Source organism: Oncorhynchus nerka, linkage group LG4 (assembly GCF_034236695.1).
Source record: "Oncorhynchus nerka isolate Pitt River linkage group LG4, Oner_Uvic_2.0, whole genome shotgun sequence".
NCBI lineage: Eukaryota > Metazoa > Chordata > Actinopteri > Salmoniformes > Salmonidae > Oncorhynchus > Oncorhynchus nerka.
In genome coordinates, this window is record NC_088399.1 from 101,736,971 (window position 1) to 101,763,703 (window position 26,733).

Sequence of the window (26,733 nt, forward strand, 5' to 3'; positions counted from 1 at the left end):
CATCAACATCACCTGTCAGTTTTTCTCCTCTAGAGCCAGCAGATACCAACCCCTACCTCACCTGTCAGGTGTTCTCCTATTGAGCCAGCAGACATCAACCTCACCTGTCAGGTGTTCTCCTCTAGAGCCAGCAGATACCAACCCCTACCATCAACCTCAACCGGCAGGTGTTCTCCTCTAGAGCCAGCAGATACCAACCCCTACCTCACCTGTCAGGTGTTCTCCTATTGAGCCAGCAGACATCAACCTCACCTGTCAGGTGTTCTCCTCTAGAGACATCAACATCAACACCTACCTCACCTGTCAGGTGTTCTCCTCTAGAGCCAGCAGACATCAACCTCACATGTCAGGTGTTCTCCTCTAGAGCCAGCAGACATCAACCTCACCTGTCAGGTGTTCTCCTCCAGAGTCAGCAGACACCAACACCAACATCACCTGTCAGGTGTTCTCCTCTAGAGCCAGCTGACATCAACATCAACCTCACCTGTCAGGTGTTCTCCTCTAGAGTCAGCAGACATCAACACCTACCTCACCTGTCAGGTGTTCTCCTCTAGAGCCAGCAGACACCAACCTCACCTATCAGGTGTTCTCCTCTAGAGCCAGCAGACACCAACCCCTACCTCACCTGTCAGGTGTTCTCCTCTGGAGCCAGCAGACATCAACATCAACCTCACATGTCAGGTGTTCTCCTCTAGAGCCAGCAGACATCAACCTCACCTGTCAGGTGTTCTCCTCCAGAGTCAGCAGACACCAACACCAACATCACCTGTCAGGTGTTCTCCTCTAGAGCCAGCTGACATCAACCTCACCTGTCAGGTGTTCTCCTCTAGAGTCAGCAGACATCAACACCTACCTCACCTGTCAGGTGTTCTCCTCTAGAGCCAGCAGACACCAACCTCACCTATCAGGTGTTCTCCTCTAGAGCCAGCAGACACCAACCCCTACCTCACCTGTCAGGTGTTCTCCTCTGGAGCCAGCAGACATCAACATCAACCTCACATGTCAGGTGTTCTCCTCTAGAGCCAGCAGACATCAACCTCACCTGTCAGGTGTTCTCCTCCAGAGTCAGCAGACACCAACACCAACATCACCTGTCAGGTGTTCTCCTCTAGAGCCAGCTGACATCAACATCAACCTCACCTGTCAGGTGTTCTCCTCTAGAGTCAGCAGACATCAACACCTACCTCACCTGTCAGGTGTTCTCCTCTAGAGCCAGCAGACACCAACCATACCTGTCAGGTGTTCTCCTCTAGAGTCAGCAGACACCAACCCCTACCTCACCTGTCAGGTGTTCTCCTCTAGAGCCAGCAGACACCAACCCATACCTCACCTGTCAGGTGTTCTCCTCTAGAGTCAGCAGACACCAACCCCTACCTCACCTGTCAGGTGTTCTCCTCTAGAGCCAGCAGATACCAACCCCTACCTCACCTGTCAGGTGTTCTCCTCTAGAGTCAGCAGATACCAACCCCAACCTCACCTGTCAGGTGTTCTCCTCTAGAGTCAGCAGACATCAACACCTACCTCACCTGTCAGGTGTTCTCCTCTAGAGCCAGCAGACACCAACCTCACCTATCAGGTGTTCTCCTCTAGAGCCAGCAGACACCAACCTTACCTGTCAGGTGTTCTCCTCTAGAGTCAGCAGACACCAACCCCTACCTCACCTGTCAGGTGTTCTCCTCTGGAGCCAGCAGACATCAACATCAACCTCACATGTCAGGTGTTCTCCTCTAGAGCCAGCAGACATCAACCTCACCTGTCAGGTGTTCTCCTCCAGAGTCAGCAGACACCAACACCAACATCACCTGTCAGGTGTTCTCCTCTAGAGCCAGCTGACATCAACATCAACCTCACCTGTCAGGTGTTCTCCTCTAGAGTCAGCAGACATCAACACCTACCTCACCTGTCAGGTGTTCTCCTCTAGAGCCAGCAGACACCAACCATACCTGTCAGGTGTTCTCCTCTAGAGTCAGCAGACACCAACCCCTACCTCACCTGTCAGGTGTTCTCCTCTGGAGCCAGCAGACATCAACATCAACCTCACCTGTCAGGTGTTCTCCTCTAGAGCCAGCAGACATCAACCCCTACCTCACCTGTCAGGTGTTCTCCTCTAGAGCCAGCAGACCCCAACCTCACCTGTCAGGTGTTCTCTTCTAGATCCAGCAGACACCAACACCAACCTCACCTGTCAGGTGAGCCAGCAGACATCAACACCAACCTCACCTGTCAGGTGTTCTCCTCTAGAGCCAGCTGACATCAACATCAACCTCACCTGTCAGGTGTTCTCCTCTAGAGCCAGCAGACATCAACCCCTACCTCACCTGTCAGGTGTTCTCCTCTAGAGCCAGCAGACACCAACCTCACCTATCAGGTGTTCTCCTCTAGAGCCAGCAGACACCAACCTTACCTGTCAGGTGTTCTCCTCTTGCCGTTGTCGTTGAGGTCTAGGAGTAGTTCTGAGGAGTCGACGGGGGAGGTGGTGGAGGAGGTGTCCAGGAGGAGCTGTTCGTGTTGTGCCAGGTACTGAGCTGGGTTCTGCTTGGCCAGACGGGCACAGTGCAGCAGTTCCCGCTGTAGGAGTGGCAGGTTGGCCTGTAGAGGGGAGACAGTGGTCAAGATCTGGATCTGCTGGGGACTGACAGACAGTGAACTGTATATTACCATCTGACATAGGGGCGACAGGGTAGAAAAATAAAGGTAAAATAAATAAAATAAATAGCACACATCATGAAATAGTGGTCCAAATCTGGACTTGTCTGGACTGAGTTCTGTCTCTCAAACAGTAACAGATACAGTAACACACGTCATCAAGGCAAAGTGGTGGCTTTTTGAAGAATTTCAAATATAAAAGACATTTGAATTTATTTAACATTTTTTTGGTAACTATATGTGTTATTTCATAGTTTCATAGTTTGATGTCTTCACTATTATTCTACAATGTAGAAAATAGTACAAATACAAAACAAACTTGAATGAGTAGGTGTTGTAAATGGACCAGTAGTGTACATGAAGACATAACCATAACAACAGCGTACACCTCACCTCACCTGAGGAGAACTAACACATACTATGCTCTGGTACCGTAATATGACATGCTATTATCCTCAGGGACTTGGCTGTACTTTGTGAGGCATTTACATTTGAGTCAATTAGCAGACGTTCTTATCCAGAGAGACTTATCTAGAGAGACTTATGCAGAGACTTATGCAGAGAGACTTATCTATAGAGACTTATCTATAGAGACTTATCCAGAGAGACTTATCTAGAGACTTAACCCAGAGAGACTTATCTATAGAGACTTATCCAGAGAGACTTATGCAGAGACTTATCTATAGAAACTTATCCAGAGAGACTTATCCTGAGAGACTTATGCTGAGAGACTTATGCTGAGAGACTTATGCTGAGACTTATCTAGAGACTTATCTAGAGACTTATCCAGAGAGACTTATGCAGAGAGACTTATCCAGAGACTTATCTAGAGAGACTTATCCAGAGAGACTTATCCAGAGAGACTTATCCAGAGAGACTTATCCAGAGAGACGTATCCAGAGAGACGTATCTAGAGAGACTTATCTAGAGAGACTTATCTATAGAGACGTATCTAGAGAGACTTATCTAGAGAGAGTTATCTAGAAAGACTTCCCCAGAGACTTATCTACATAGACTTATCCAGAGACTTATCTAGAGAGACTTGTCCAGGGACTTATCTATAGAGACTTATCCAGAGACGTATCCAGTGAGACTTATCTAGAGAGACCAATCCAGAGAGTGCTTTTTTCTTCAGACAGCTAGGTGAGACAACCACAAATCACAGACATAGTATGTACAGTATGTAAACATTCTTAAAGTGACTAGTGTTCAATTTATTAAAGTGGCTATATGATATATATATATGATATCAATGTATCGATGTATCAAATGTATGTTGGCAGCCACCTCTCTGTGATAGTGATGGCTGTTTAACAGTCTGATGGCCTTGAGATAGAAGCTGTTTTTCAATCTCTCGGTCCCAATTCTGATGCACCTGTACTGACCTCGCCTTCTGGATGATAACGGGGTGAACAGGCAGTGGCTCGGGTGGTTGTTGTCCTTGATGATCTTTATGGCATGAAGAGGAATAAATAAACAGACTCACCCCATCGCGACGTCCCCCAAAGGTTAACTCTCTAGCCCTCGCTATCTCCCTGCTTGCTAATTCGGCCTGCTAACGGCTAGCTTGTCAAGCTCCGGTCCGCTAACTGCTACCTTGTCTAGCCCGGGCCTACGAACTGTTAGCTTGTTAGCACAGGCCTGCTAACCGTCTGAACCACCGCGTCCCAATCATTCTCTGACCCCATTTACTTTCTATCTCTTTTTGATTTTTAATTTGTTTATACCTTCCGGAAACCTGCCTCACCCAATGTGATACGGAATCGCTATTACTTTTACTCTTATTTTTATTTTTATGACACACTCAAGAACCTCCAGACGCTAACCAGCTAACTAGCTACAAGCTAGTTAGTCATTGTTAGTTTAAAAAAAAAAAAAAAAACCTGGATAACACTCGCCAGCCCCCCTGCCCATCCACCGCTGCCCCCTGGACACTGATCTCTTGGCTACATAGCTGACGCACGCTGGACTGTCCATTAATCACGGTACTCCTTTCTGCTTGTTTGTCTTACCTGTCGGCCCCGTTGCCTAGTCAACGCCATTTTACCTGCTGTTTGTTGTGCTAGCGGATTAGCCTCCCCTACTGTTTTTAGCTAGCTTTCCAAATTCAACACCTGTGATTACTGTATGCCTCGCTGTATGTCTCTCTCAGATGTCAATATGCCTTGTATACTGTTGTTCAGGTTAGTTATAATTATAATTGTTTTAGTTCACAATGGAGCCCCTAGACCCACTCTGCATACCCCTGTTACCTCCTTTGTCCCACCTCCCACACATGCGGTGACCTTACCCATTACAACCAGCATGTCCAGAGATACAACCTGTCTCATCATCACCCAGTGCCTGGGCTTACCTCCGCTGTACCCGCACCCCACCATACCCCTGTCTGTGCATTATGCCCTGAATATATTCTACCATGCCCAGAAACCTGCTCCTCTTATCCTCTGCCCCGACGCTCTAGGCGACCAGTTTTGATAGCCTTTAGCCGCACCCTCATACTACTCCTTCTCTGTTCCGCGGGTGATGTGGAGGTAAACCCAGGCCCTGCATGTCCCCAGGTACCCTCATTTGTTGACTTCTGTGATCGAAAAAGCCTTGGTTTTATGCATGTCAACATCAGAAGCCTCCTCCCTAAGCTTGTTTTACTCACTGCTTTAGCACACTCTGCTAACCCTGATGTCCTTGCCGTGTCTGAATCCTGGCTCAGGAAGGCCACCAAAATTCAGAGATTTCCATACCCAACTATAACATCTTCCGTCAAGATAGAACTACCAAAGGGGGCGGAGTTGCAGTCTACTGCAGAGATAGCCTGCAAAGTAATGTCATACTTTCCAGGTCCATACCCAAACAGTTCGAACTACTAATTTTGAAAATTACCCTCTCCAGAAATAAGTCTCTCACTGTTGCCGCCTGCTACCGGCCACCCTCGGACACTGTGAAGTCCATGGAGAACAAGAGCACCTCCTCCCAGCTGCCCACTGCACTGAGGCTAGGTAACACGGTCACCACCGATAAATCCATGATTATCGAAAACTTCAACAAGCATTTCTCAACGGCTGGCCATGCCTTCCGCCTGGCTACTCCAACATCGGCCAACAGCTCCGCCCCCCCCCGCAGCTACTCGCCCAAGCCTTTGCAGGTTCTCCTTTACCCAAATCCAGATAGCAGATGTTCTGAAAGAGCTGCAAAACCTGGACCCGTACAAATCAGCTGGGCTTGACAATCTGGACCCTCTATTTCTGAAACTATCTGCCGCCATTGTCGCAACCCCTATTACCAGCCTGTTCAACCTCTCTTTCATATCGTCTGAGATCCCCAAGGATTGGAAAGCTGCCGCAGTCATCCCCCTCTTCAAAGGGGGAGACACCCTGGACCCAAACTGCTATAGACCTATATCCATCCTGCCCTGCCTATCTAAGGTCTTCGAAAGCCAAGTCAACAAACAGGTCACTGACCATCTCGAATCCCACCGTACCTTCTCCGCTGTGCAATCTGGTTTCCGAGCCGGTCACGGGTGCACCTCAGCCACGCTGAAGGTACTAAACGATATCATAACCGCCATCGATAAAAGACAGTACTGTGCAGCCGTCTTCATCGACCTCGCCAAGGCTTTCGACTCTGTCAATCACCATATTCTTATCGGCAGACTCAATAGCCTCGGTTTCTCGGATGACTGCCTTGCCTGGTTCACCAATTACTTTGCAGACAGAGTTCAGTGTGTCAAATCGGAGGGCATGCTGTCCGGTCCTCTGGCAGTCTCTATGGGGGTGCCACAGGGTTCAATTCTCGGGCCGACTCTTTTCTCTGTATATATCAATGATGTTGCTCTTGCTGCGGGCGATTCCCTGATCCACCTCTACGCAGACGACACCATTCTATATACTTTCGGCCCGTCATTGGACACTGTGCTATCTAACCTCAAACGAGCTTCAATGCCATACAGCACTCCTTCCGTGGCCTCCAACTGCTCTTAAGCGAGTAAAACCAAATGCATGCTTTTCAACCGATCGCTGCCTGCACCCGCATGCCCGACTAGCATCACCACCCTGGATGGTTCCGACCTTGAATATGTGGACATCTATAAGTACCTAGGTGTCTGGCTAGACTGCAAACTCTCCTTCCAGACTCACATCAAACATCTCCAATCGAAAATCAAATCAAGAGTCGGCTTTCTATTCCGCAACAAAGCCTCCTTCACTCACGCCGCCAAGCTTACCCTAGTAAAACTGACTATCCTACCGATCCTCGATTTCGGCGATGTCATCTACAAAATGGCTTCCAACACTCTACTCAGCAAACTGGATGCAGTCTATCATAGTGCCATCCGTTTTGTCACCAAAGCACCTTATACCACCCACCACTGCGACTTGTATGCTCTAGTCGGCTGGCCCTCGCTACATATTCGTCGCCAGACCCACTGGCTCCAGGTCATCTACAAGTCCATGCTAGGTAAAGCTCCGCCTTATCTCAGTTCACTGGTCACGATGGCAACACCCATCCGTAGCACACGCTCCAGCAGATGTATCTCACTGATCATCCCTAAAGCCAACACCTCATTTGGCCGCCTTTCGTTCCAGTACTCTGCTGCCTGTGACTGGAATGAACTGCAAAAATCGCTGAAGTTGGAGACTTTTATCTCCCTCACCAACTTCAAACATCAGCTATCCGAGCAGCTAACCGATCGCTGCAGCTGTACATAGTCTATTGGTAAATAGCCCACCCATTTTCACCTACCTCATCCCCATACGGTTTTTATACTGTTTTTTTATTTTTTTTATTTACTTTTCTGCTCTTTTGCACACCAATATCTCTACCTGTACATGACCATCTGATCATTTATCACCCCAGTGTTAATCTGCAAAATTGTATTATTCGCCTACCTCCTCATGCCTTTTGCACACATTGTTTATAGACTGCCCATTTTTTTTCTACTGTGTTATTGACTTGTTAATTGCTTACTCCATGTGTAACTCTGTGTTGTCTGTTCACACTGCTATGCTTTATCTTGGCCAGGTCGCAGTTGCAAATGAGAACTTGTTCTCAACTAGCCTACCTGGTTAAATAAAGGTGAAATAAAAAAAATGGCCTTCCTGTGACATCGGGCGGTGTAGGTGTCCTGGAGGGCAGGTAGTTTGCCCCCGGTGATGCGTTGTGCAGACCGCACCGCCCTCTGGAGAGTTCTGCGGTTGTGGACGGTGCAGTTGCCGTACCAGGCAGTGATACAGCCCGACAGGATGGTCTCAATTGTGCACCCGTAAAAGTTAGTGAGGGTTTTAGGTGACAAGCCACATTTTTCAGCCTCCTGAGGTTGAAGAGGCGCTGTTGCGTCTTCTTCACCACACTGTCTGTGTGCATGGACCATTTCAGATTGTCAGTGATGTGTACAACGAGGAACCTGTCCACATTCTCCACTCCTGTCCATTCCCTTTGCTGTTTCCTGAAGTCCACGATCACCTCTTTTGTTTTACTGACATTGAGTGTGAGGTTATTTTCCTGACACCACACTCCGAGGGCCCTCACCTCCTCCCCGTAGGCCACCTAGTCGTTGTTGGTAATCAAGCCTACCACTGTAGTGTCGTCTGCGAACTTTGTGATTAAGTTGGAAGCATGCATGGCCACGCAGTAATGGGTGAAGGGAGTACAGGAGAGGGCTGAGAACCCTCTGTGGGGCCCCAGTGTTGAGGATCAGGGAGGTGGAGGTGTTGTTTCCTACCATCACAACCTGGGGGCAGCCCGTCAGGAAGTCCAGAACCCAGTTGCACAGGGTGGGGTTGAGACCCAGGGCCTCGAGCTTAAAACCTGTTGGGGCTAGCCCTGAATACTGCCCCTTCTGGAGGAATTCGGCACCCATATAAACCATGATAAATTTTTGTCAAAAGTTGCTAATATATGCATATAAAAATTATTATCGAATAGGAAACACTCTAAAGCTTATAAAACCGTTTAAATTTTGTCTCTATGTAAAGCAGAAGTCTCAGGGCATGCATTCTCCCAAAGTCTCTCTTGTAATGGGAAAAGTTGCCATCACTTTGACGTCATCATATACACACTTCCCAAACAGCTATAACCATGGAAACAGTTTCTACGTCTTCAGCGTGAAGCCTGCTTTCGATGAGGCGTGTAACTGTGAGAATCGCGCGCTCACGAGACGTTCAGCATGCCCAAACGTCCCGGTGACGCAAAAAAAAAGTTTCACCAATGGGAGCTGGGAAATTTCTCTCTCTTTCTCTCAGGACGGACTGAACAACGTGTGCTTTTCTGTTCGCCCTCACGATTGCTGTAGACCTTTATAACATGCTAAGGCTTAATTATAAACATAGTTTGACAAGTTTACTCGAAATATAATGTATACTTTCGACGTTTTGGTGCGCATCCACTTGAAATTTGCATACATTTCGACCTTAAAAGTGTCTAGTTTGAGAACGGAAAGACACAGACTTGAAAACTGAACGCTAACTTGGTGAGTATTAACCCTTCCAGGTCTTCTGAAGCAAGAACAGCCATGGTAAGGGAATATTTATGTCTTCATTTTGGGTTTCTGTCGACTCCATGATAGAGGAGTCAGTATGCTAAATGAGAGCGCCGACTCTCTATTATAGCCTAGTGAACGCCAAATGTAACGTTAAAAATAATTGTAACATAGCAATTGCATTTAGAAGAAGTTTATCTTGCCATACATATGTAAAACATGCATATTTAGTCAAAGTTTATGATGTGTATTCCTTGTTAGCTGACGTTATCTGCCGGAGCTATTTTAATTTTCCTGACATTGCAGTAGCATTTTTGAACGATGCATAATTGTAAACAGAGATTTATGGATATATATTGCATATTATTGAAAAAAAAATGAATGTACTGTGTAACATGTTATATTACTGTCATCTGATGAAGATTTCAAAAGGTTAGTGAAATGATTTTTCTTTTAATCCTGCGTTTGTTGATTGCATATTTTTTCCTACTTGGCTAAGCTAATGAGGTATGTATGCAGTGGTGGTTGGACATAAATATGTGCTATGTTTTCGCCGTAAAACATTTTAGAAATCTGACTTGCTGGGTAGATAAATAACTTCTTTATCTTTCATTTGAGCCATTTTTCAAGCGATTCTGTGGAGGGTAAATATTTTTAGGATTATTTCTTGCGTTCCCTGCGCCACATTACAGCTCAGGGGGGGGTGGGGGGAGTTCCCAAAGGGGAACTAGTAGCTCTAACAGGTTTTAATGATGAGTTTGGAGAGTACAATGTTGTTGAATGCTGAGCTGTAGTCAATGAACAGCATTCTTACATAGGTATTCCTCTTGTCCAGATGGGATAGGGCAGTGTGCAGTAGGATGGCGATTGCATCGTCTGTGGACCTATTGGGGTGGTAAGGCGTTTAGCTCAGTTACCTTAGCTTTCTTGGGAACAGGAACAATGGTGGCCATCTTGAAGCACGTGGGAACAGCACACTGGGATAGGGAGCGATTAAATATGTCTGTAAACACACCAGAGAGCTGGTCTGTGCTCTGAGGATACGGCTGGGGATGCCGTCTGGGCCGGCAGCCTTGCGAGGGTTAACACGTTCAAATGTTTTACTCACGTTGGCTGCGGTGAACGAGTGCCCGCGGCGCTGTATTGTTCTCAAACTGAGCAGTTTAATTTGTCTGGGAGCTGCAACGTTGCTGGGTTTCTTTTTGTTTTGAGGCATTGAATTGCGACTCCACTTGGTCTCTATACTGACACTTTGCTTGTTTGATTGCCTTACGGAGGAAATAACTACACTGTTTGTATTCGGCCATGTTTCCAGTCACCTTGCCATGATTTAATGCGGTGGTATGTGCTTTCAGTTTTGCGCGAATATTGCCATCAATCCACAGTTTCTGGTTAGGGAAGGTTTTAATAGTCACAGTGGGAACAACATCTGCTATACACTTCCTGATAAACTCACTCACCGAATCAGCATATACGTCAATGTTATTGTCTGAGGCTACCTGGAACATGATCGAAGCAATCTTGAAGCGTGGAATCCAATTGGTCACATCAGCGTTGGGTAGACCTAAGCACGGGCGCTTCCTGTTTTAGTTTCTGCCTATAACTTTGGAGCAACAAGATGGAGTCTTGGTCAGATTTGCCAAAAGGAGGGCGGGGAGGGCCTTGTATGCATCACGGAAGATAGAGTAGCAGTGGTCGAGTGTGTTACTCACCCGTGTACTGCAATCGATATGCTGGTAGAATTTAGGTAGCCTTGTTCTCAGATTAGTTTTGTTAAAGTCCCCAGTTTGCATACAGTTCAGTAAAGTTCCTTGATGGCCGCTTGCGGGTGGGTGGGGGGGGGGTATACACGGCTGTGACGATAACCGAGGAGAGTTCTCTTGGTAGATAATACGTCGGCATTTGATTGTGAAGAATTTTAGGTCAGGTGAACAAAAGGACCTGAGTTCATGTATGTTGTTACAATTATACCATGAGTCGTTAATCATGAAACATACACACCCGCCCTTCTTCTTACCAGAGAGATGTTTGTTCCTGTCGGCGCAATGCACTGGAAATCCCATTGGCTGTACGTACTCCGACAGCATGTCCTCAGCTAGCCATATTTCCGTGAAACAGAGTATGTTACAATCCCAGATAGCTCTTTGGAAAGCAACTCTTGCCCTGATTTCATCGACTTTGTTAACTAGGGACTGGACATTAGCGAGTAATATACTCGGAAGCGGTGGGTGGTGCATCTGTCCTCCGCGACATTAACATCTGTCCTCCGTGGCATTATCTTATGTTGTCCTCAGCATTATCATATGTCCTCTGTGGTTTGGATGTTCTTTGTGTGAAATGGTCATTGTTGTTTTTTTACCGCAAACAAATACAACACATAACAGCCACATCATCTGAAGCTAAAAAGGAACTAGCCACCATCCTCAGGGACTTAGCTGTGTATTTCTGTGACGCGGTAGGTTTTCTGTCCCTCAAAGACAATAACTTCACATCATCTGAAGCTAAAAAGGAACTAGCCACCATCCTCAGGGACTTAGCTGTGTATTTCTGTGACGCGGTAGGTTTTCTGTCCCTCAAAGACAATAACTTCACATCATCTGAAGAGCCAAACCATTATCCTCTGTGACATTCTAGGCTTTGGCTTATCCATTAGCAGCTCTACTGTGAAGTTTGAGGGCTTTTGTTCCACTCCAGAGGTTTACACTGCGGGAGCCTAAAAGGACTCTAATACTGATTATATCATGTCCAAAGTGATCTATTTCCTGTGACCCATAATGCATTAGTCCTCCCAGAGATTCCTCTGATTCCCGAGGAACAACAAACCACAGGTAGTGTCCCAAATGGCACCTTATTCCCTATGTAGTGCACTACTTTAGACCATGACTGGCACCCTATTCCCTATATAGTGCATTATATATCAGAAGTAGTGCAGTATATATATGGAATAGGCTACCATTTGGGATGTACACAGAGAGGCAGAGTGCCCACTACCTGTCACCATCAAAGGGCTAGTTTAGACATAGAAATAGCTGGTGTTTATGATCACTCTGTCCTGATAATGAGAGACGGAGAGAGGTGGCTGGGAGTCATACATGTGACCTCAAAGCCACCAGATGGAGTGTGTTTTAAAGGCCGATGAAAGGTTTGTGTTGTTCTTATTATTCAGAGTGAGCTATTTCTGCCCTGTACACTCTTAGAAAAAAATCTGTTATCTAGAACCAAAATAGGGTTCTATAGGGCTCTGGTCTATAGTAGTGCACTATATAGGGCATAGGGTTCCATAGGGCTCTGGTCTAAAGTAGTGCACTATATAGGGAATAGGGCTCTGGTCTAAAGTAGTGCACTATATAGGGAATAGGGTTCTATAGGGCTCTGGTCTAAAGTAGTGCACTATATAGGGAATAGGGTTCTATAGGGCTCTGGTCTAAAGTAGTGCACTATATAGGGCATAGGGTTCCATAGGGCTCTGGTCTAAAGTAGTGCACTATATAGGGAATAGGGCTCTGGTCTAAAGTAGTGCACTATATAGAGAATAGGGCTCTGGTCTAAAGTAGTGCAATATAGGGAATAGGGTTCTATAGGGCTCTGGTCTAAAGTAGTGCACTATATAGGGCATAGGGTTCCATAGGGCTCTGGTCTAAAGTAGTGCACAATATAGGGAATAGGGCTCTGGTCTAAAGTAGTGCACTATATAGGGAATAGGGTTCTATAGGGCTCTGGTCTAAAGTAGTGCACTATATAGGGAATAGGGTTCTATAGGGCTCTGGTCTATAGTAGTGCACTATATAGGGCATAGGGTTCCATAGGGTGGTATTTATCACTGCATACTGTAGCAAAGGGAATCACCTGTCTATATCGACCAGGGTGGTATTTATCACCTGTCTATATCAACCAGGGTGGTATTTATCACCTGTCTATATCAACCAGGGTGGTATTTATCACCTGTCTATATCAACCAGGGTGGTATTTATCACCTGTCTATATCGACCAGGGTGGTATTTATCACCTGTCTATATCAACCAGGGTGGTATTTATCACCTGTCTATATCAACCAGGGTGGTATTTATCACCTGTCTATATCAACCAGGGTGGTATTTATCACCTGTCTATATCAACCAGGGTGGTATTTATCACTGCATACTGTAGCAAAGGGAATCACCTGTCTATATCGACCAGGGTGGTATTTATCACCTGTCTATATCAACCAGGGTGGTATTTATCACTGCATACTGTAGCAATGGGAATCACCTGTCTATATCGACCAGGGTGGTATTTATCACCTGTCTACATCAACCAGGGTGGTATTTATCACTGCATACTGTAGCAATGGGAATCACCTGTCTATATCAACCAGGGTGGTATTTATCACTGCATACTGTAGCAATGGGAATCACCTGTCTATATCAACCAGGGTGGTATTTATCACCTGTCTATATCAACCAGGGTGGTATTTATCACCTGTCTACATTAACCAGGGTGGTATGTATCACTATATACTGTAGCAATGGGAATAACCTGTCTACATCAACCAGGGTGGTATTTATCACCTGTCTATATCAACCAGGGTGGTATTTATCACTGCATACTGTATCAATGGGAATCACCTGTCTATATCAACCAGGGTGGTTTTTATCACTGCATACTGTAGCAATGGGAATCACCTGTCTATATCAACCAGGGTGGTTTTTATCACTGCATACTGTAGCAATGGGAATCACCTGTCTGCATCAACCAGGGTGGTATTTATCACTGCATACTGTACATTTACATTTAAGTCATTACATTTAAGTCATTTAGCAGACGCTCTTATCCAGAGCGACTTACAAATTGGTGCATTCACCTTATGACCTCCAGTGGAACAGTAGTGCATCTAAATCTTTTCAGGGGGAGGGGGGGTGAGAGGGATTACTTTATCCTATCCTAGGTATTCCTTAAAGAGGTGGGGTTTCAGGTGTCTCCGGAAGGTGGTGATTGACTCCGCTGTCCTGGCGTCGTGAGGGAGTTTGTTCCACCATTGGGGGGCCAGAGCAGCGAACAGTTTTGACTGGGCTGAGCGGGAACTGTACAGCGGGAACTGTACTTCCTCAGTGGTAGGGAGGCGAGCAGGCCAGAGGTGGATGGGAATCACCTGTCTATATCAACCAGGGTGGTATTTATCACCTGTCTATATCAACCAGGGTGGTATTTATCACTGCATACCGTAGCAATGGGAATCACCTGTCTACATCAACCAGGGTGGTATTTATCACTGCATACTGTAGCAATGGGAATCACCTGTCTATATCAACCAGGGTGGTATTTATCACCTGTCTACATCAACCAGGGTGGTATTTATCACCTGTCTACATCAACCAGGGTGGTATTTATCACCTGTCTACATCAACCAGGGTGGTATTTATCACTGCATACTGTAGCAATGGGAATCGCCTGTCTATGTCAACCAGGGTGGTATTTAACACCTGTCTATATCAACCAGGGTGGTATTTATCACTGCATACTGTAGCAATGGGAATCACCTGTCTACATCAACCAGCGTGGTATTTATCACTGCATACTGTAGCAGTGGGAATCACCTGTCTACATCAACCAGGGTGGTATTTATCACCTGTCTACATCAACCAGGGTGGTATTTATCACCTGTCTACATCAACCAGGGTGGTATTTATCACTGCATACTGTAGCAATGGGAATCACCTGTCTACATCAACCAGGGTGGTATTTATCACTGCATACTGTAGCAATGGGAATCACCTGTCTACATCAACCAGCGTGGTATTTATCACTGCATACTGTAGCAGTGGGAATCACCTGTCTACATCAACCAGGGTGGTATTTATCACCTGTCTACATCAACCAGGGTGGTATTTATCACCTGTCTACATCAACCAGGGTGGTATTTATCACTGCATACTGTAGCAATGGGAATCACCTGTCTATATGAACCAGGGTGGTATTTATCACCTGTCTATATCAACCAGGGTGGTATTTATCACTGCATACTGTAGCAATGGGAATCACCTGTCTACATCAACTAGGGTGGTATTTATCACCTGTCTATATCAACCAGGGTGGTATTTATCACTGCATACTGTAGCAATGGGAATCACCTGTCTACATCAACCAGGGTGGTATTTATCACTGCATACCGTAGCAATGGGAATCACCTGTCTACATCAACCAGGGTGGTATTTATCACTGCATACCGTAGCAATGGGAATCACCTGTCTACATCAACCAGGGTGGTATTTATCACTGCATACCGTAGCAATGGGAATCACCTGTCTACATCAACCAGGGTGGTATTTATCACTGCATACTGTAGCAATGGGAATCACCTGTCTATATCAACCAGGGTGGTATTTATCACCTGTCTACATCAACCAGGGTGGTATTTATCACCTGTCTACATCAACCAGGGTGGTATTTATCACCTGTCTACATCAACCAGGGTGGTATTTATCACCTGTCTATATCAACCAGGGTGGTATTTATCACTGCATACTGTAGCAATGGGAATTACCTGTCTATATCAACCAGGGTGGTATTTATCACCTGTCTATATCAACCAGGGTGGTATTTATCACTGCATACTGTAGCAATTGGAATCACCTGTCTATATCAACCAGGGTGGTATTTATCACTGCATACTGTAGCAATTGGAATCACCTGTCTACATCAACCAGGGTGGTATTTATCACCTGTCTACATCAACCAGGGTGGTATTTATCACTGCATACTGTAGTAATGGGAATCACCTGTCTATATCAACCAGGGTGGTATTTATCACTGCATACTGTAGCAATGGGAATCACCTGTCTACATCAACCAGGGTGGTATTTATCACTGCATACTGTAGCAATGGGAATCACCTGTCTATATCAACCAGGGTGGTATTTATCACCTGTCTATATCAACCAGGGTGGTATTTCTACATGAACCAGGGTGGTATTTATCACCTGTCTACATGAACCAGGGTGGTATTTTATCACTGAACCATACTGCATATCGTAGCAATGGGAATCACCTGTCTACATCAACCAGGGTGGTATTTATCACTGCATACTGTAGCAATGGGAATCACCTGTCTGCATCAACCAGGGTGGTATTTATCACCTGTCTACATCAACCAGGGTGGTATTTATCACTGCATACTGTAGCATTGGGAATCACCGGTCTATATCAACCAGGGTGGTATTTATCACTGCATACTGTAGCAATGGGAATCACCTGTCTACATCAACCAGGGTGGTATTTATCACTGCATACTGTAGCAATGGGAATCACCTGTCTATATCAACCAGGGTGGTATTTATCACTGCATACTGTAGCAATGGGAATCACCTGTCTACATCAACCAGGGTGGTATTTATCACTGCATACTGTAGCAATGGGAATCCCCTGTCTACATCAACCAGGGTGGTATTTATCACTGCATACTGTAGCAATGGGAATCACCAGTCTATATCAACCAGGGTGGTATTTATCACTGCATACTGTAGCAATGGGAATCACCTGTCTACATCAACCAGGGTGGTATTTATCACCTGTCTATATCAACCAGGGTGGTATTTATCACTGAATACTGTAGCAATGGGAATCACCTGTCTATATCAACCAGGGTGGTATTTATCACTGCATACTGTAGCAATGGGAATCACCAGTCTATATCAACCAGGGTGGTATTTATCACCTGTCTACATGAACCAGGGTGGTATTTATCACCTGTCTACATGAACCAGGGTGGTATTTATCACTGCATATCGTAGCAATGGGAATCACCTGTCTACATCAACCAGGGTGGTATTTATCACTGCATACTGTAGCAATGGGAATCACCAGTCTATATCAACCAGGGTGGTATTTATCACTGCATACTGTAGCAATAGGAATCACCTGTCTACATCAACCAGGGTGGTATTTATCACCTGTCTATATCAACCAGGGTGGTATTTATCACTGCATACTGTAGCAATGGGAATCACCTGTCTATATCAACCAGGGTGGTATTTATCACTATATACTGTAGCAATGGGAATTACCTGTCTATATCAACCAGGGTGGTATTTATCACCTGTCTACATCACCAGGGTGGCATTTATCACCTGTCTATATCAACCAGGGTGGTATTTATCACCTGTCTACATCAACCAGGGTGGTATTTATCACTGCATACTGTAGCAATGGGAATCACCTGTCTATATCAACCAGGGTGGTATTTATCACTGCATACTGTAGCAATGGGAATCACCTGTCTGCATCAACCAGGGTGGTATTTATCACCTGTCTACATCAACCAGGGTGGTATTTATCACTGCATACTGTAGCATTGGGAATCACCGGTCTATATCAACCAGGGTGGTATTTATCACTGCATACTGTAGCAATGGGAATCACCTGTCTACATCAACCAGGGTGGTATTTATCACTGCATACTGTAGCAATGGGAATCACCTGTCTACATCAACCAGGGTGGTATTTATCACTGCATACTGTAGCAATGGGAATCACCTGTCTACATCAACCAGGGTGGTATTTATCACTGCATACTGTAGCAATGGGAATCACCTGTCTATATCAACCAGGGTGGTATTTATCACTGCATACTGTAGCAATGGGAATCACCTGTCTACATCAACCAGGGTGGTATTTATCACTGCATACTGTAGCAATGGGAATCACCTGTCTACATCAACCAGGGTGGTATTTATCACTGCATACTGTAGCAATGGGAATCACCTGTCTGCATCAACCAGGGTGGTATTTATCACCTGTCTATATCAACCAGGGTGGTATTTATCACTGCATACTGTAGCAATGGGAATCACCTGTCTACATCAACCAGGGTGGTTTTTATCACTGCATACTGTAGCAATGGGAATCACCTATCTATATCAACCAGGGTGGTATTTATCACCGGTCTATATCAACCAGGGTGGTATTTATCACTGCATACTGTAGCAATGGGAATCACCTGTCTACATCAACCAGGGTGGTATTTATCACTGCATACTGTAGCAATGGGAATCACCTGTCTACATCAACCAGGGTGGTATTTATCACTGCATACCGTAGCAATGGGAATCACCTGTCTACATCAACCAGGGTGGTATTTATCACTGCATAATGTAGCAATGGGAATCACCTGTCTACATCAACCAGGGTGGTATTTATCACTGCATACTGTAGCAATGGGAATCACCTGTCTATATCAACCAGGGTGGTATTTATCACCTGTCTATATCAACCAGGGTGGTATTTATCACCTGTCTACATCAACCAGGGTGGTATTTATCACTGCATACTGTAGCAATGGGAATCACCTGTCTATATCAACCAGGGTGGTATTTATCACTGCATACTGTAGCAATGGGAATCACCTGTCTACATCAACCAGGGTGGTATTTATCACCTGTCTACATCAACCAGGGTGGTATTTATCACCTGTCTATATCAACCAGGGTGGTATTTATCACTGCATACTGTAGCAATGGGAATCACCTGTCTATATCAACCAGGGTGGTATTTATCACTGCATACTGTAGCAATGGGAATCACCTGTCTACATCAACCAGGGTGGTATTTATCACCTGTCTACATCAACCAGGGTGGTATTTATCACCTGTCTACATCAACCAGGGTGGTATTTATCACCTGTCTACATCAACCAGGGTGGTATTTATCACCTGTCTACATCAACCAGGGTGGTATTTATCACCTGTCTACATCAACCAGGGTGGTATTTATCATTGCATACTGTAGCAATGGGAATCACCTGTCTATATCAACCAGGGTGGTATTTATCACTGCATACTGTAGCATTGGGAATCACCTGTCTGCATCAACCAGGGTGGTATTTATCACCTGTCTATATCAACCAGGGTGGTATTTATCACTGCATACTGTAGCAATGGGAATCACCGGTCTATATCAACCAGGGTGGTATTTATCACTGCATACTGTAGCAATGGGAATCACCTGTCTACATCAACCAGGGTGGTATTTATCACTGCATACTGTAGCAATGGGAATCACCTGTCTATATCAACCAGGGTGGTATTTATCACTGCATACTGTAGCAATGGGAATCACCTGTCTACATCAACCAGGGTGGTATTTATCACTGCATACTGTAGCAATGGGAATCCCCTGTCTACATCAACCAGGGTGGTATTTATCACTGCATACTGTAGCAATGGGAATCACCTGTCTACATCAACCAGGGTGGTATTTATCACTGCATACTGTAGCAATGGGAATCACCTGTCTGCATCAACCAGGGTGGTATTTATCACCTGTCTATATCAACCAGGGTGGTATTTATCACTGCATACTGTAGCAATGGGAATCACCTGTCTACATCAACCAGGGTGGTTTTTATCACTGCATACTGTAGCAATGGGAATCACCTGTCTATATCAACCAGGGTGGTATTTATCACCGGTCTATATCAACCAGGGTGGTATTTATCACTGCATACTGTAGCAATGGGAATCACCTGTCTACATCAACCAGGGTGGTATTTATCACTGCATACTGTAGCAATGGGAATCACCGGTCTACATCAACCAGGGTGGTATTTATCACTGCATACCATAGCAATGGGAATCACCTGTCTATATCAACCAGGGTGGTATTTATCACTGCATACCGTAGCAATGGGAATCACCTGTCTACATCAACCAGGGTGGTATTTATCACTGCATACCGTAGCAATGGGAATCACCTGTCTACATCAACCAGGGTGGTATTTATCACTGCATAATGTAGCAATGGGAATCACCTGTCTACATCAACCAGGGTGGTATTTATCACTGCATACTGTAGCAATGGGAATCACCTGTCTATATCAACCAGGGTGGTATTTATCACCTGTCTATATCAACCAGGGTGGTATTTATCACCTGTCTACATCAACCAGGGTGGTATTTATCACTGCATACTGTAGCAATGGGAATCACCTGTCTATATCAACCAGGGTGGTATTTATCACTGCATACTGTAGCAATGGGAATCACCTGTCTACATCAACCAGGGTGGTATTTATCACCTGTCTACATCACATCAACCAGGGTGGTATTTATCACCTGTCTATATCAACCAGGGTGGTATTTATCACCTGTCTACATCAACCAGGGTGGTATTTATCACCTGTCTACATCAACCAGGGTGGTATTTATCACTGCATACTGTAGCAATGGGAATCACCTGTCTATATCAACCAGGGTGGTATTTATCACTGCATACTGTATTTATCACTGCAATGGGAATCACCTGTCTAACCAGGGTGGTATTTATCAACCAATGGGAATAACCTGGTATTTATTTATCACTGCATACTGTAGCAATGGGAATCACCTGTCTATATCAACCAGGGTGGGCATATTTGGGAATCACCTGTCTATATCAACCAGGGTGGTATTTATCAACCATGGGAATCACCTGTCTACATCAACCAGGGTGGTATTTATCACTGCATACTGTAGCAATGGGAATCACCTGTCTATATCAACCAGGGTGGTATTTATCACTGCATACTGTCAACCAGCAATGGGAATCACCTGTCTGTCAGCAATGGGAATCATCAACCAGGGTGGTATTTATCACTGCATACTGTAGCAATGGGAATCACTATATCAATGGGAATCACCAGGGTGGTATTTATCACCTGTCTACATCAACCAGGGTGGTATTTATCACTATATACATACTGTAGCAGGGTGGTATTTATCACCTGTCTACATCAACCAGGGTGGTATTTATCACTGCATACTCAATGGGAATCACCTGTCTACATCAACCAGGGTGGTATTTATCACCTGTCTATATCAACCAGGGTGGTATTTATTGCATATAGCAATGGGAATCACCTGTCTACATCAACCAGGGTGGTATTTATCACTGCATACTGTAGCAATGGGAATCACCTGTCTACATCAACCAGGGTGGTATTTATCACTGCATACTGTAGCAATGGGAATCACCTGTCTATATCAACCAGGGTGGTATTTATCACCTGCATCAACCAGGGTGGTATTTATCACTGCATACTGTAGCAATCAACCAGGGTGGTATTTATCACCTGTCTACATCAACCAGGGTGGTATTTATCACTGCATACTGTAGCAATGGGAATCACCTGTCTACATCAACCAGGGTGGTATTTATCACCTGTCTACATCAACCAGGGTGGTATTTATCACTGCATACCAGCAATGGGAATCACCTGTATCAACCAGGGTGGTATTTATCACTGCATACTGTAGCAATGGGAATCACCTGTCTACATCAACCAGGGTGGTATTTATCACCTGTCTATATCAACCAGGGTGGTATTTATCACTGCATACTGTAGCAATGGGAATCACCTGTCTATATCAACCAGGGTGGTATTTATCACTGCATACTGTAGCAATGGGAATCACCTGTCTACATCAACCAGGGTGGTATTTATCACTGCATACTGTAGCAATGGGAATCACCTGTCTATATCAACCAGGGTGGTATTTATCACCTGTCAATGGGAATATCAACCAGGGTGGTATTTATCACCTGTCTACATCAACCAGGGTGGGATTTATCACCTGTCTACATCAACCAGGGTGGTATTTATCACTGCATATACTGTAGCAATGGGAATCACCTGTCTACATCAACCAGGGTGGTATTTATCACTGCATACAGGGGGACCTTTATCACCAGGGTGGTATTTATGCCTGTAGCAATGGGAATCACCTGTCTGCATCAACCAGGGTGGTATTTATCACCTGTCTACATCAACCAGGGTGGTATTTATCACTGCATAGCATTGGGAATCACCTGTCTACATCAACCAGGGTGGTATTTATCACTGCATACTGTAGCAATGGGAATCACCTGTCTACATCAACCAGGGTGGTATTTATCACCTGTCTACATCAACCAGGGTGGTATTTATCACTGCATACTGTAGCAATGGGAATCACCTGTCTACATCAACCAGGGTGGTATTTATCACCTGTCTACATCAACCAGGGTGGTATTTATCACCTGTCTACATCAACCAGGGTGGTATTTATCACTGCATACTGTAGCAATGGGAATCACCAGTCATCAACCAGGGTGGTATTTATCACTGCATACTGTAGCAATGGGAATCACCTGTCTACATCAACCAGGGTGGTATTTATCACCTGTCTATCATCAACCAGGGTGGTATTTATCACTGCATACTGTAGCAATGGGAATCACCTGTCTACATCAACCAGGGTGGTATTTATCACTGCATACTGTAGCAATGGGAATCACCTGTCTATCAACCAGGGTGGTATTTATCACCTGTCTACATGAACCAGGGTGTATTTATCACTGCATATTTATCACCTGTCTACATCAACCAGGGTGGTATTTATCACTGCATATGTAGCAATGGGAATCACCTGTCTACATCAACCAGGGTGGTATTTATCACTGCATACTGTAGCAATGGGAATCACCAGTCTATATCAACCAGGGTGGTATTTATCACTGCATACTGTAGCAATGGGAATCACCTGTCTACATCAACCAGGGTGGTATTTATCACTGCATACTGTAGCAATGGTCTGCATCAAATCACCTGTCTACATCAACCAGGGTGGTATTTATCACTGCATACTGTAGCAATGGGAATCACCTGTCTACATCAACCAGGGTGGTATTTATCACCTGTCTATATCAACCAGGTGGTATTTATCACTGCATACTGTATTTAGCAATGGGAATCAATCAACCAGGGTGGTATTTATCACTGCATACTGTAGCAATGGGAATCACCTGTCTATATCAACCAGGGTGGTATTTATCACCTGTCTACATCAACCAGGGTGGTATTTATCACCTGTCTACATCAACCAGGGTGGTATTTATCACCTGTCTACATCAACCAGGGTGGTATTTATCACTGCATACTGTAGCAATGGGAATCACCTGTCTACATCAACCAGGGTGGTATTTATCACTGCATACTGTAGCAATGGGAATCACCTGTCTACATCAACCAGGGTGGTATTTATCACTGCATACTGTAGCAATGGGAATCACCTGTCTGCATCAACCAGGGTGGTATTTATCACCTGTCTATATCAACCAGGGTGGTATTTATCACTGCATACTGTAGCAATGGGAATCACCTGTCTACATCAACCAGGGTGGTATTTATCACTGCATACTGTAGCAATGGGAATCACCTGTCTATATCAACCAGGGTGGTATTTATCACCTGTAGCAATGGGTCTATATCAACCAGGGTGGTATTTATCACCTGCAACTGTAGCAATGGGAATCACCTGTCTACATCAACCAGGGTGGTATTTATCACTGCATACTGTAGCAATGGGAATCACCTGTCTATATCAACCAGGGTGGTATTTATCACCTGTCTATATCAACCAGGGTGGTATTTATCACCTGTCTACATCAACCAGGGTGGTATTTATCACCTGTCTACATCAACCAGGGTGGTATTTATCACTGCATACTGTAGCAATGGGAATCACCTGTCTATATCAACCAGGGTGGTATTTATCACTGCATACTGTAGCAATGGGAATCACCTGTCTATATCAACCAGGGTGGTATTTATCACTGCATACTGTAGCAATGGGAATCACCTGTCTACATCAACCAGGGTGGTATTTATCACCTGTCTACATCAACCAGGGTGGTATTTATCACCTGTCTACATCAACCAGGGTGGTATTTATCACCTGTCTACATCAACCAGGGTGGTATTTATCACCTGTCTACATCAACCAGGGTGGTATTTATCACCTGTCTACATCAACCAGGGTGGTATTTATCACTGCATACTGTAGCAATGGGAATCACCTGTCTATATCAACCAGGGTGGTATTTATCACTGCATACTGTAGCAATGGGAATCACCTGTCTACATCAACCAGGGTGGTATTTATCACTGCATACTGTAGCAATGGGAATCACCTGTCTATATCAACCAGGGTGGTATTTATCACCTGTCTATATCAACCAGGGTGGTATTTATCACCTGTCTACATGAACCAGGGTGGTATTTATCACCTGTCTACATGAACCAGGGTGGTATTTATCACTGCATATCGTAGCAATGGGAATCACCTGTCTACATCAACCAGGGTGGTATTTATCACTGCATACTGTAGCAATGGGAATCACCTGTCTGCATCAACCAGGGTGGTATTTATCACCTGTCTACATCAACCAGGGTGGTATTTATCACTGCATACTGTAGCATTGGGAATCACCGGTCTATATCAACCAGGGTGGTATTTATCACTGCATACTGTAGCAATGGGAATCACCTGTCTACATCAACCAGGGTGGTATTTATCACTGCATACTGTAGCAATGGGAATCCCCTGTCTACATCAACCAGGGTGGTATTTATCACCTGTCTACATCAACCAGGGTGGTATTTATCACCTGTCTACATCAACCAGGGTGGTATTTATCACTGCATACTGTAGCAATGGGAATCACCAGTCTATATCAACCAGGGTGGTATTTATCACTGCATACTGTAGCAATGGGAATCACCTGTCTACATCAACCAGGGTGGTATTTATCACCTGTCTATATCAACCAGGGTGGTATTTATCACTGCATACTGTAGCAATGGGAATCACCTGTCTATATCAACCAGGGTGGTATTTATCACTGCATACTGTAGCAATGGGAATCACCAGTCTATATCAACCAGGGTGGTATTTATCACCTGTCTACATGAACCAGGGTGGTATTTATCACCTGTCTACATGAACCAGGGTGGTATTTATCACTGCATATCGTAGCAATGGGAATCACCTGTCTACATCAACCAGGGTGGTATTTATCACTGCATACTGTAGCAATGGGAATCACCAGTCTATATCAACCAGGGTGGTATTTATCACTGCATACTGTAGCAATAGGAATCACCTGTCTACATCAACCAGGGTGGTATTTATCACTGCATACTGTAGCAATGGGAATCACCTGTCTACATCAACCAGGGTGGTATTTATCACTGCATACTGTAGCAATGGGAATCACCGGTCTACATCAACCAGGGTGGTATTTATCACCTGTCTATATCAACCAGGGTGGTATTTATCACTGCATACTGTAGCAATGGGAATCACCTGTCTATATCAACCAGGGTGGTATTTATCACTATATACTGTAGCAATGGGAATTACCTGTCTATATCAACCAGGGTGGTATTTATCACCTGTCTACATCACCAGGGTGGTATTTATCACCTGTCTATATCAACCAGGGTGGTATTTATCACCTGTCTACATCAACCAGGGTGGTATTTATCACTGCATACTGTAGCAATGGGAATCACCTGTCTACATCAACCAGGGTGGTATTTATCACTGCATACTGTAGCAATGGGAATCACCTGTCTACATCAACCAGGGTGGTATTTATCACTGCATACTGTAGCAATGGGAATCACCTGTCTGCATCAACCAGGGTGGTATTTATCACCTGTCTATATCAACCAGGGTGGTATTTATCACTGCATACTGTAGCAATGGGAATCACCTGTCTACATCAACCAGGGTGGTTTTTATCACTGCATACTGTAGCAATGGGAATCACCTGTCTATATCAACCAGGGTGGTATTTATCACCGGTCTATATCAACCAGGGTGGTATTTATCACTGCATACTGTAGCAATGGGAATCACCTGTCTACATCAACCAGGGTGGTATTTATCACTGCATACTGTAGCAATGGGAATCACCTGTCTACATCAACCAGGGTGGTATTTATCACTGCATAATGTAGCAATGGGAATCACCTGTCTACATCAACCAGGGTGGTATTTATCACTGCATACTGTAGCAATGGGAATCACCTGTCTATATCAACCAGGGTGGTATTTATCACCTGTCTATATCAACCAGGGTGGTATTTATCACCTGTCTACATCAACCAGGGTGGTATTTATCACCTGTCTACATCAACCAGGGTGGTATTTATCACTGCATACTGTAGCAATGGGAATCACCTGTCTATATCAACCAGGGTGGTATTTATCACTGCATACTGTAGCAATGGGAATCACCTGTCTATATCAACCAGGGTGGTATTTATCACTGCATACTGTAGCAATGGGAATCACCTGTCTACATCAACCAGGGTGGTATTTATCACCTGTCTACATCAACCAGGGTGGTATTTATCACCTGTCTACATCAACCAGGGTGGTATTTATCACCTGTCTACATCAACCAGGGTGGTATTTATCACCTGTCTACATCAACCAGGGTGGTATTTATCACCTGTCTACATCAACCAGGGTGGTATTTATCACTGCATACTGTAGCAATGGGAATCACCTGTCTATATCAACCAGGGTGGTATTTATCACTGCATACTGTAGCAATGGGAATCACCTGTCTATATCAACCAGGGTGGTATTTATCACTGCATACTGTAGCATTGGGAATCACCTGTCTGCATCAACCAGGGTGGTATTTATCACCTGTCTATATCAACCAGGGTGGTATTTATCACTGCATACTGTAGCAATGGGAATCACCTGTCTATATCAACCAGGGTGGTATTTATCACTGCATACTGTAGCAATGGGAATCACCTGTCTATATCA

The 26,733-nt window shown here is 44.8% G+C and overlaps 1 protein-coding gene across 1 annotated transcript in view; it reads right to left on the bottom strand.

Moving 5' to 3' along the window:
* Nucleotides 1-26,733, bottom strand: part of LOC115125006 (protein CBFA2T1-like) — a 181,116-nt gene that overhangs the window by 129,230 nt on the left and 25,153 nt on the right. The window contains 1 exon segment of the mRNA XM_065018163.1: nucleotides 2,405-2,589. Within this exon segment, the coding sequence (XP_064874235.1) occupies nucleotides 2,405-2,589 (185 nt within the window).